This window comes from Carassius carassius, chromosome 19, assembly GCF_963082965.1.
Source record: "Carassius carassius chromosome 19, fCarCar2.1, whole genome shotgun sequence".
Lineage (NCBI taxonomy): Eukaryota > Metazoa > Chordata > Actinopteri > Cypriniformes > Cyprinidae > Carassius > Carassius carassius.
This window is the reverse complement of record NC_081773.1, coordinates 18,258,791-18,270,327: the sequence shown is the minus strand read 5'-3', so window position 1 is coordinate 18,270,327 and position 11,537 is coordinate 18,258,791. Positions and strand designations below refer to the sequence as shown.

Genomic DNA, 11,537 nt, shown 5'->3' with positions numbered 1-11,537 from the left:
CACATGGCCTTGATCATCCAGCTCATTATTGGTGAGTTTGAGTTTGTCAAAGCTGATCACTTGTCTCATCCAGGTGTCTCCTGAAGCCAGTGAATCCGGGTGGATGTAGGCCCTGGGCGGCACTGGCGAATCCGCATTTCCTGCCACCATCCACTTAGAGCTGTGATACACATACCTGCAAAAATGAGCATATAATTGCCATGATGCTCTGTTCCGGTGGCCTATGAGTCAATGTTGTTAACAATACCAAAAATGACTCATGCACTCATACAATCCAACTTCTGATTGTTCAAAACACTCCTAACAGACCATGCAAATTCAAGATAAACTAAATATCCTATTGAACTTTATTTTTCAGACTATTATAAAATACTAGCCCATGCTAAAAGGTAAAGTATGTTTACATGAACATAATTAATGGAAAGCATTGAAAAGGTTCTGATACATGTGGGCACTGCTAAAGAGCTGTTTGCAGGGCATTTCCAGCTGGATGCCTTTAGTTCTGGCCATGCGCACAGTTGAAAGTGCTTAACTGCGACGCCTCTGCCAAAGTCATCATCCAGCTCTCAAACATGAACTAAATTCTAATTTGGCCCCTTTTGTTATTGCTTGGCAGCATTAAACATCCTCCGTGTCTGTCTTATTCTCTCCCAGAGCACCCCACTACTGCGCACATGAATGTGCATGCCATGCATTTGTGTTCATGCACTTTAATCTGTTGATCTAAAGTAAAATAGATAAAGGCCATTTTCATCCATACAAAATGTGTGCTTTAACAAAACACTTACACGTTGTTCGTCCTATGCACACATGCACATATAGTGCCAGGCATTTTTGTAATTTCCTGTTTGGAGTCCTGTTTAGGGTTATGCTCTATGTAGCAGGGAAAGTGTTAAAGAAAAGGGAAACCTAAGACCAAAAAGGACTGGAAATTTGATTAGCCCTCTTTCATCTTTCATAAATCTGCCATCTGGCACTAGCACAATCAATAAAGATCCAACTTTATGTGACACCTTTTTGGACAGATGGTTGAGCGACTGCCCATTAGAGTCCAGCAATATTTAGCACATGCGGTACACTTTATGCAAAAGCATTTACATAAATGTAGATGAAGAAAAAAAAAAGCATAAATGGGGTTATTATAATTGTAAGAACCCTTTAGTCTAATGCAGAAACAAAAGAGGAAGATTTTTTTCTGCACAGTTCTGAAATGCTTGTGCGCTTTCTTATGCACATGACACAGCAGCAAATAGACCAAGTTATATATTGGGTTACTTTACTGACAGAGTAAGTGATACTCTGAAGTGTGGATCAGAGCATGTGCACTGCGTTTACATCAAGTTGAGTTAGCACCATGTGCGTTTATTGTTTGGAAAAAAATACGGAAGAGGAAAAAGACGGGCATGCCTGAAGTTGACAGCTGGACAAAGAAAAAAATAAGAGACAAACAGGGCAACACCTAGATGGAGAAAAGTAAAAGGAGGAAAAGCAGCTAGCGCACACAGGATATTTGTGAATACATTAGCTAGAGAGCGCCTGCAAGAGAAATCTGAAAATCTGAGCCGCTCTGTATTTTCCTACTTCTTCTCTCAAGATATAGGCCATACCAAATAGCCACATTAAAGAGCAAAGTAATTCAAGTAACACATAAAGAAAGATTTAACAAGTCTAGTATAAACTCTATGTCCCTTGAAAAGGGCAGTGCGCCTAAGTAAAGTGAGTAAATTCCAATAAAGGCTGCGTTTCCAGACCCGAGCCCTTGAGACACATGAGGCATTCCAGTGACAGCTCTTTGCTCCGTTTGCAAAGCCTTGTGGTAAATTCCCCAGCCAGGAAGAAAATCCTATTTAATTTTACAAGATCTTTTGGCTTCTAAAATCCTCCATGATATTTGGGGGCTCTAAATGGTTGTCTTCAAGGCCAATCTTCGAATGGCTGTGGTTTTATTTTCAGTAAATGCATACATTCATCTAAATATAATTGAACAGGAGGATTATTGCGTTGTCCACTTAAGTGTCACAGTGTAATTAATACAGTAACATCCACAATGTTTCTTGTGTTTATTTCAAAAACAAAATAAGGAAAATATGAGAACATTTTGGGTTGCTGCGTAAACTGTAGCATACTTTTAAAGTTTTGAAAAACAGAAACAGATTTTATTTAAATGTGTTTCACTGATGTATGACTAATGAAAAATATATCCTCCGTTTGCTTCTAATCCCCTGAAACAGAGTACAGATTTCAGCCGTTTCCAGTTCTGTTCTCAGACATCAGCGTGTGGGACTAAAGCATAAACACAACTCAAATAGTTTCACTGAATACAAACAAAAATCAGATGCGTTTTTGGATTTATGGTGATCGTACGAAGAAACAAGTTGAGTTAAACAGTACTATGTTGGTCATTAGGTCTTTATTAATTACTATTAAATAAAAATCAACTTAATTTGGGAAGACTTAACAAGTTTGTAACCAGGCACATGTAATTATGGATAGGACAAGTGCACTACTGCAATCCGTACACGCAGGCTTTAGCTGCATTCAAATTAAGCTTGTCTGTAAGCATGTGTGATGGAAAGTTGTCATGGTGAGAGCAAAATCACAGGGACACACTACACCACCTTCAATGCTGATATGGCAACTCTGTCAGTGTTGCTTATTCATGTAAATCTCCCACCCTATTTCAAGGGGGATCAGCTTACCAGTTTATAGACAAATTTCTAGTTCATTTAGTTATTTTACTCCTTTCCCACTGCATGCTAACCTTGCTACACACTCTCGCAAGCAGTGCTTACCTGTATCTCTTGTTGTCCACAGGTACAATGTCCATGGCGATGTAATACTGCTGATGTGGATCCAGTCCCACGATTTTAACTCTCATAGCAGGGAACATTCTCCTGAAACAGAACAGATTGTAATTGCATGTTTAACTAACAAGTCTAACAATGGAATTGACAAATATCGAAAGGTGATCTAAAAATGCTAAAAAAAATAATAATAATAATAATAAGAAGAAGAATAATAAGAATAATACACAAAATGTAAATAAGGTGAATTAGAAGCCAATTAATTTAATTATTTAAATAAGAATAGTGTGTTACAGTGATGTCTGTAATATTAAATAAATACAACACTCTGACACCAAAATAAGCATACAAAATAAATAAATAAATTATTTTCATCTATGAAAGTATTAATATTGTCTTGTTGGCCATTACAAAATAGTAGCAGGATATTAATTGATCAATTAAAAATAAAATAAAAAGATATTCACAAAAAGATATGAGAGCTAGAAAAGCAGAGTAGAATCAAAGAGCTATAAAATAAAAATATCTATAAAATAGTTCAAACAAACTAAAACTGAACAAAAGGGTCATATTTAAAAACGTGACTCGTGTCTGACGAGACATTTTTGGCTAATTCTTAATTTTACACTTCAAAAGCAACTTCTTTGTCTTTTCATTTAAACGTCATAAATCTCTTTGTTCATAATGAGAGGAAAGTGTCTGGTCTCTCACCGCACCCCCTACACCTCTAAATTTATAGGGTTATTATTAGCAGGGGCATAAAATACACGCGGCTATTCATTCAGTCTCGCCTTAAAATCAGAGTAATTATTTCAGGCTCTACTTTTTACAAAACATACAAATGAGGAGCCTATAGTATAACTTATTAAATAGTTTGGACACGAGTTACTTTGTTTGATGAATAGTTCTGGAGAAAACAAAACTGTTTATTATTCCAACGAAAAATTGCTACATTCGGGATTTATTGCAGCAGCGCATAGAATCAGAAGAAAGTCTATTGATGATGAAAACGTCATGTCGTGTAGGCCCAAGCAATATTTATTGAGTGAGAAATTGTAATAGTTTGAACAAACCTTTCTAATGCTAACTGTATAATTCAAAGTTACAATTTTTAAGAAATAACATGGAAGCCACAACATGGACTTCTAGCTATTAATAAACTCTACTGTTACAGCCATCCAGTGCAATCAGGGAGTATTCTTAAGTAGAAGTTCACCCTGTGTTTTAAGACATGGAATTACACCAATAAATGGAGACATGTTTTCATGTTGGTTTGATCATAAAGTGTAAAAATGGCACGGAAATACCTGGCAATCCCGCCGAGAAAAAAAGGGGCGAAAGGTCTTACTGTGAACTGTTTAGGTTAAGTTATATGCTCGGTTTGGGCTGTAATTGGCGCCCAAAAGAGCAAGAAAACGAAAAGCATATTTCAAATGTATTAATTAGAAACAGTTGTTGTTGTCCTGTTATAAGGCTAAGTAGCAAAGTAGCCCTACCGTATTTCGCCATGTTGTGGTTTGTGATTAGGTATTTCTGCCCCCATGTGTAACACATTAGCGCCCACAAAACAGAGTTTCCATGTTTTCAGTCCCCGTGCGCCGCCACATCCCTTTGCCAAACAATCGCCTGCCCTGAGATCATTTGCGCATGTCAAAAAGAAAAAAGAGTGTAGCCTATGCTACGTTATGTGTCCGAGATGATAAAAGGATGAACACAAGATTTAAATAAATCAAATAACTAGAATTGAAATTTAATATTTGTTTAATATTTAATGGTTTAATAAATTTTCGAAAAAGCAACTGAATAGTAGCTACGTCAATGGGTTTGCTTGTTTTTTTTAGACGTGGTGTAAACATCAAGCAAACAAAAACAATAATAATAAATTAATAAAAAAGACCTAGGCTACTAAAAATACTTTCCTTGCACCTTTATTTGAGTGAAAATAAAAATGTCTGTTCATATTTAAACAAACCAAAAGAGTCTTCAAATATGCTTTTAAGGTAAAAAAAAAAATGTAACTAGGCTATAGTTCATTTTGTGTCATGAATAGCCTATCATAATCAAACTTATAAAAAGTAAATAAAAAATACGTGGTTTACAAAAATAATAATAATAATAATAATAATAATAATAATAATACACTTAATTACCTTGACCCAAACGTTCGTTTCACAGTTTTAATTTGACTGATAACAAACAAAAAATGCCTTCAAGCATGTTGTTTATGCCACACTCATTTAAATCTAAATAGCGTATTCATCACATTTTGTTTTATTATTAATTTATTATTATTATTATCTATTATTAAAATAGATATTAATAAAATATTATGCAAAATACTTTTAATTTAATACTTTTTAAATGCAAAATGCCATTGTTAATAATTCCAGCCCTTTAATTAGACATGTATTGTATTTCAAACCTTAAATTCAGAATCCAACAACATGTTCGTCACGTAGAAGGTACATCCAAAGTAGTTCCGTTCATATTATTCAATATTTTTTATAATAGTCGGACAAAAAAGGGAGCGGCATAGTGATCCAGGATTGTTTATCATATCTTCAAGAGCTTTAGTTCCACGTTCCACAAGATCATGTTTGTTTAAATTTGGTTAAACATAGCTACAACCTAGGCTATACCAGAAAATATTTTGAAATATGCTGCCACTGTCTGATCCAATATGTTGAACTTCTCCATACATTAGATTTTTTACATTTCATAAAAGGTTTACCTTCCTGCCTTTGTGATGATCATTTCTGTGCCGATGTCGTGGAAGCGTTTCCACAGGTCAGCGCACTGCAGCTCCACCTGGATCTCCTCCATGGAGGCTGAGGGCGAGGGGTCGCAGGCGGTGGGGGTCAGGTCCGCCGGGGAGCCGAACGAGCACGATGTCCTCTCCGCCAGACCCTCTCCGTCGGAGCCCGGGCTGGCCTCTGAATCTACAACGAATAAATGAAATCATTATTAACGCCGGCACCACGTAGGAGGCCTCGGGAGGCCTGTTGACGATATTGAGCGGTAGAACCAGATCACCTGCAGCCGTAAAGAATAACGACTTGGATTCGCTCAGACTATCATGGATTGCAGCCTTTCAATGTTAAATGAAAAAATTCAGCAAAATAAATAAAGCGGAAAATCTGATTCACCTTGGCTCTAGAATATTTCTTAGTGTTTTCTGAAAATACATGGCGTGTGATGATTTTGGACACGGGTTAAAAGACTAATGAAATTATCCCCAACTGACTATAAATCGGCTGAAAAGTAGCCTAATTACCAAAAATAAAATTCACAGAACGAATAGAAGATAGTTGGTTATAAATTAGTCTAAACGAAATTGTCAATAGGCTAAAACCGTTATTTCAAAACTCTTTTTGATCTTTATGACCTCATTCTTGATTGGTTTCATGTTTTGGGGAAAACGTAGCTGACAATCATGCAGAAAAAAAAACATCCCTTTAAAATTAACTAATTTTTGTGTAACGTTTTAAAACAAAATTATCATTAGAATTACCACATGAAACTCATTTGATTTACCATGTTAAGGCATGTTAGTATCCTAATAATATCAAATACGTAAGGGGAGATACGCTATGTGAGGCCATAACATCGATAAAAGGCTAAATTAATTAGCCTACACTGAAAACTCACAAGTCGTCGATGTACTGCGGTTTAATTATCTACAGATTTTATTATTCAGGTGTCTACAAAACTTACAAAGGTTATTGAAATGAAACGGATTGTTTTGGCGGTGTAGGCCTATGTCATGCAAATGACGCTGTGCAACCATAAGCTGCAGAGACTGGCCAGCAGCCCTGGCCAAACCACCAGCACCCCGCGCACAGAACCCTCTGAGGCCCTAGAGCCCGAGACAGACTTTTCATCAACCTTATGAGAGATTCAATCAGCATAATTACAGTAATGAAGCCCATCGTCTCTTTCACACGATCTCTCAGGCATGTCCTCAACTCCATCCAAACCCGTCTATGTGCTGTCGTTTCTGAACTGCTGTCATTGAGCCATTCCACAAGTCTATATACCCTCTGCCAGAGTTAGGCTACTTCATAACACAACAGACTGCAGTCTACCAGCGTTGGCTGAACACGTCAAACTATAACGGATCATTTCACAATAAAAGAGTGACAAATATAAAAACTTCACCTTTAACATGGACAATGCTGACTAATCAGCCAACTGTCCTGCAGTTCATTTAGGTTACTTCGAACAAACGTGTTCTGTAATTTATGACTGTATAGTGAATGCGTAAAAATGGAGTCTGTGTCAATCTAGTGTCTCGGAGTTCACACAATACAAACACATAATGTGTAGGTTATTATATCGTAATAATAGTAGATTTATTTCTTCTGCCCGTTGATACTGCAGCACACTACTTTCACATCAACAAATTCATTTCTCCGTATAGAGCTTGAATTAGTTGTGAATGACCTAATTTTTTCTTGGGACAGAGGCGAACTAAGCATGAAATTGCAGCGTAACCCAATCCACCAGGAACAGAACCACCTGTTTCCGCTGGACTTCATTCAGTCTCATGTAAGAGGGAGGTAATAAAAATAAAGATTAAGACTCCTTTTAAATGCACACATCTGTCGTCTTTCATTTTGACTCCGTCTCTCTGGGAATTAAGCAAGCGAGGGGTAAAAATATGATGGTTTAAATGACACCGAAGGAACGCCATATACAAAACGCTTAGCCTACTTAACATGAGGGCAGACTTTAGGAGTAGCCCTATTCACTAAATATTTATTGAAGAATTTGAAGGCGTCATATACAGAACTCAAATCATAGTTTTACTGATGTATTTTCATTAAACATCATAGACCAGGCTCTTACTATTAATATTTGGTTTGTATCACACATAAAACCCTGTCCATGCTTTATCTAAAGTATGATTAAAGTAAATAGCGCATTACTGAATTTGATTATGTATTGCAAAACGTCTTACGAAAAGCACAATAAGCAAAACTAAACTCATATAACTTTAAACTGTCAGTAATGTGCTGAATAATACCTAGGCTAGCTAGGCCTATTTAAAATATAATGTGAAATGTATTATATTATATGGATATTACTTCTAATATATAAAGTTTTACGATTTAGGCTACAATAAAAAATATAAAAGCCTGTTGTTGATTCGCGCCTTACCTGCTTCGCTAAAACGCCTACGTCTATGAGACTTTGAAATGCATTTAATAAAAAATAGGCTAAATAAAATAAAAAGTTTATAGGCTAGTTAAATATTTTTCTCTGTAATTTAATCAAGATGGGATCTACGTAGAACTATAGATCCTGTTGTTCAAAGTTGTAGAAATGTTTCCATTTGTGTTCACCCAAAAGGAAGCAGAAAACTGACTCAAATCCAGAATCGAGTCATCCTTTTCTGAGTATATCAGCCTCTGAGAGATGAGAAGTCTATCTGTGGACATGCGCGTGGGACAAGATAACAAGATTAATTTAAATTATTTAGATTAATTTAAATGATTGCGCAGCTTAATTAAATGACACAATCCAGTGTTATCATTTTCTTGGGTCGTGTAGCAAAAAATATGTTCTGGACTCTGTTTGGCCAGATGAGAACATGAACATTGCGCAGTTAAGTTAAAATGCTTTATAAACAAATCAAATATTTTATTTAAAATGCATCGATGACCTGGACTTACCATCCAGCCTGTATAGGCTAAGTGTCATTATATTACAGAACAGCTACCTAAAGGTAGGCTTATTATAGACCTACTTGGGATTTCCGTTTAATTGCACCAGTGGTTTACAGTTCGACGTGAAAAAAAATGACGTTTCATTATTTCTGCGGTTATTGTTGGTTTTGTACGAATACAGTCTGTTATCTGTGCACATGGAGGCCTGCTGTGACCTGTTGGCCCAAAATGAGGAATCTCAAAGAAATCAAATCAAATATTGTTTATTATTTAAAAGTAACCTACTAAAAGATGTCTGTCAGTTTTCCTTTTTAAAAATATAAAATTATAATTTTTGTTATAAGCATAGGCCTACTCACCTGTTGCAATTGTCGTCCTCCTCTGAAAAATGGTGCTCTTCGGTTTCAGAATTGCCGAACTAACTTCTGTCTATTTGTGCTCATTATAATTTTTTTTAAATGAGGCGAATAGTCATATTTTAAATCCAACGTCAATAGAGGGCTATATCAGAATATGCACAGAATGATCAGTCAGCAGCCTGTTGTGTGGGACTTAATGGTCTGCCTAATGGCAAATGCTTCTGAAGCGAGACTAATGAAGTGATGACTAACGTTGCAACAGTTGAACTACAGCGATGAAACCAAGAAACACACACACACACACAAATGTGCGCGAGCGCCTGCAAGCGTGAACTCACAAGAGCGCTTTTCATTTTAGGCGATCTGGAGACGGGCATAACAGGCACAAACTGACACTTACAAGGAATCGTTTAAAAACTGAGCGTTCATATTTCCAAATAATTTGTATAAAGGCATATTCTTCTTTTGCCCTAATAATACACAAGAGCAAGATTTGATTACCCTAAATTATAATAATATAAATTTAAATATCCTAAATTTAACCCACCACTACATTTGTATTAATTAACTTGCTTCTAGTCGGAATTAAAACACCGTTCCTTTTCTTGATGAATAAATCACGAGTTGAAGATGTTCTATTGTAGAAGGGAATTTTGTACTTTAAAATGAAAGCTGTGGTTTTCCAACACTAGCCTATTTGTCTGTCATGAATTATTGTAGCCTACTTGAAGACTTTCTTTTGGATTTCTCTAAAAAAAAACATGACATTAAATTTCACCAAAATAACATCATAGCTTTAACTAGTTTGTGCAAAGTAATTTAACAATAAAAATAGAATTCATAATATTGCTTTACTGAATTAAAGTGACATTTGGGCTCACTGCAAAGGCCTATAGCTGAAACATTTTATTCCAGGGCAAAACTGTAATCTGCAAATGCGGTCAAACTTTATATGGGATGTTAACTGAGTGCATGGCAGTTCAGTTCGCCATGTAACCACGCACTAACCCGGATCGATGTCCAGACAATTAGCAGGATCCTCGCCGTCTCCCAATTGTCCGTTGCTCGCGAGGTTCTCCATAGACAGCTCCAGTTCCTTTTCTTCCCAGCCCCGGAGCTTCCGCTTCTTGTTTGTCCCGATCAGGGCTTCTACCGAAAAGGCGTGCGCTCGTGAACTCAGAGCAGCAGCGGATCGTCTCCTGTCACTCATCTCTCCCACTGCAAATCCAACGGAGGAGAAATAGAAACTCCGTCCAGGCTGCAGGCGCAGGAATGCCGCTCACGCAAAATGTTTATAACGGGTGGATTTAGGTCTCCGGTGACGACGGTAATCCAAACCCAAGTCTAATTTATGCCCTTTAAAGGCTAAAAAATAAAAGAACCCATTCCCAACGAAGAGACTTTGGCTCAATACCTTGTCCGAGAAGATAGTTTGTTAATATATCTCGATGTTTTGAGACTCCGTCCAACTTCCCCACGACTCTTTTTCTGTCGTCGAGTCCTCTCTGATTGATATTCACTTCTAGAAAACTTTTTACGAAGCGTTAGGGGCAACCCTCTCAGTGTTTGTCAAGTCCAGCACGACCAATGGGAAGCGCAGGAAGGGAAAGAGCCAAAATATGTCGTCCAATGGAAGAAGAGGGAAATCACAAGCATGGTGGAGAAACTCTAAGCTGGAATTTGGAGATGGCCATCTTACAGTGAATTAACCTCGTTTGATTTAACAAGCAGATAAAGTTGCTATCTGTTCGGAAAACATTTGGTTATGTTCCTTTGGCGAAAAAAATCAATCCGCTTTTAGTTCGCATCATTAGCTACGCGCTAAATAGCCTAATTTTTAAACAATATTTTACTTACAATATTAAGTTTTTGTCATACGTCCCGATGGGTCATTGGAAAATTAAGCAACCTATTTGACCTTTAAATCTGCTGCTTAACAATTTGCACGCGTAAAATTGCTATTTTTCTTTTTTTCGTAAATGACATGTCTGGTTAAACTTGATTGCGTTTTCCGTTTTGACTAAAGCCTATTTTGGTTAATATCAAACTTGATAAATACCACAAGAAAGCTACACCTTCTGGTTTAAGACGTTATAGGTGCTTTTCATATAGCTTTCCCTTGAAGATTTATTGTACTTCACAAAACTGAATCCAACCGTTTTTATGAATACATATTGCCTTTGCATAATAAAATATCATCACATTGTGTAGCCTTTATGATAAGCAACGAGACTACTTTGTTAAAAACAAATGTTACATTTCACTGTAATCAAAGTAAGTGAATGCATGTGTAGGCTTTCTATGAAATTTGCAGAGAGGAATACTGTTGTAATTAAGCTTCATATAAAAGTGTCAAGAGCATTTTAACACATTTTAACAGTTCTGTTGCCTCCCGGAATCTGTTGTTGGTTCAAATTGGAATAAAATTGGAAAGTTTTATCTTCGTAGTGTAGACTAATAACGTAAAGCAATAGGATAAATGGCACGTTAAATGAGAATCTTTATAAAAATAAATAGGGTATTAAATTATACTAATTGTTTCACGCTTTTTAATCAAGATTATTACCAAACAATTAACAGCATATTACTATAGTCTAATGATATTAAATATTAGGCTACTAAAACGTAAGTGCTCAAACAATGACTATGCTAAATTGATTAATATTAAGCTTATTTATAATGTTTTGCTTATTGTGTAGAAAAAA

At 36.3% G+C, this 11,537-nt stretch overlaps 1 protein-coding gene across 3 annotated transcripts in view; it reads right to left on the bottom strand.

Moving 5' to 3' along the window:
• LOC132095283 (T-box transcription factor TBX15-like) overlaps nt 1-10,357 on the bottom strand; it is a 20,874-nt gene extending 10,517 nt beyond the window's left edge. The window contains exons 1-4 of one of the 3 annotated variants that reach the window (XM_059500117.1): nt 9,841-10,357; nt 5,536-5,743; nt 2,793-2,894; nt 4-175 (exon numbers count right to left, since the gene is read on the bottom strand). In XM_059500117.1, the coding sequence (XP_059356100.1) occupies nt 4-175; nt 2,793-2,894; nt 5,536-5,743; nt 9,841-10,042 (684 nt within the window). In that variant the 5' untranslated portion in view covers nt 10,043-10,357. Of the gene's footprint in view, nt 1-3; nt 176-2,792; nt 2,895-4,300; nt 4,459-5,535; nt 5,744-8,832; nt 9,018-9,840 lie in introns of those variants that run through there. The other 2 variants (XM_059500118.1, XM_059500119.1) reach the window with 2 other exon arrangements.
• Nucleotides 10,358-11,537: the final 1,180 nt, after the last annotated feature.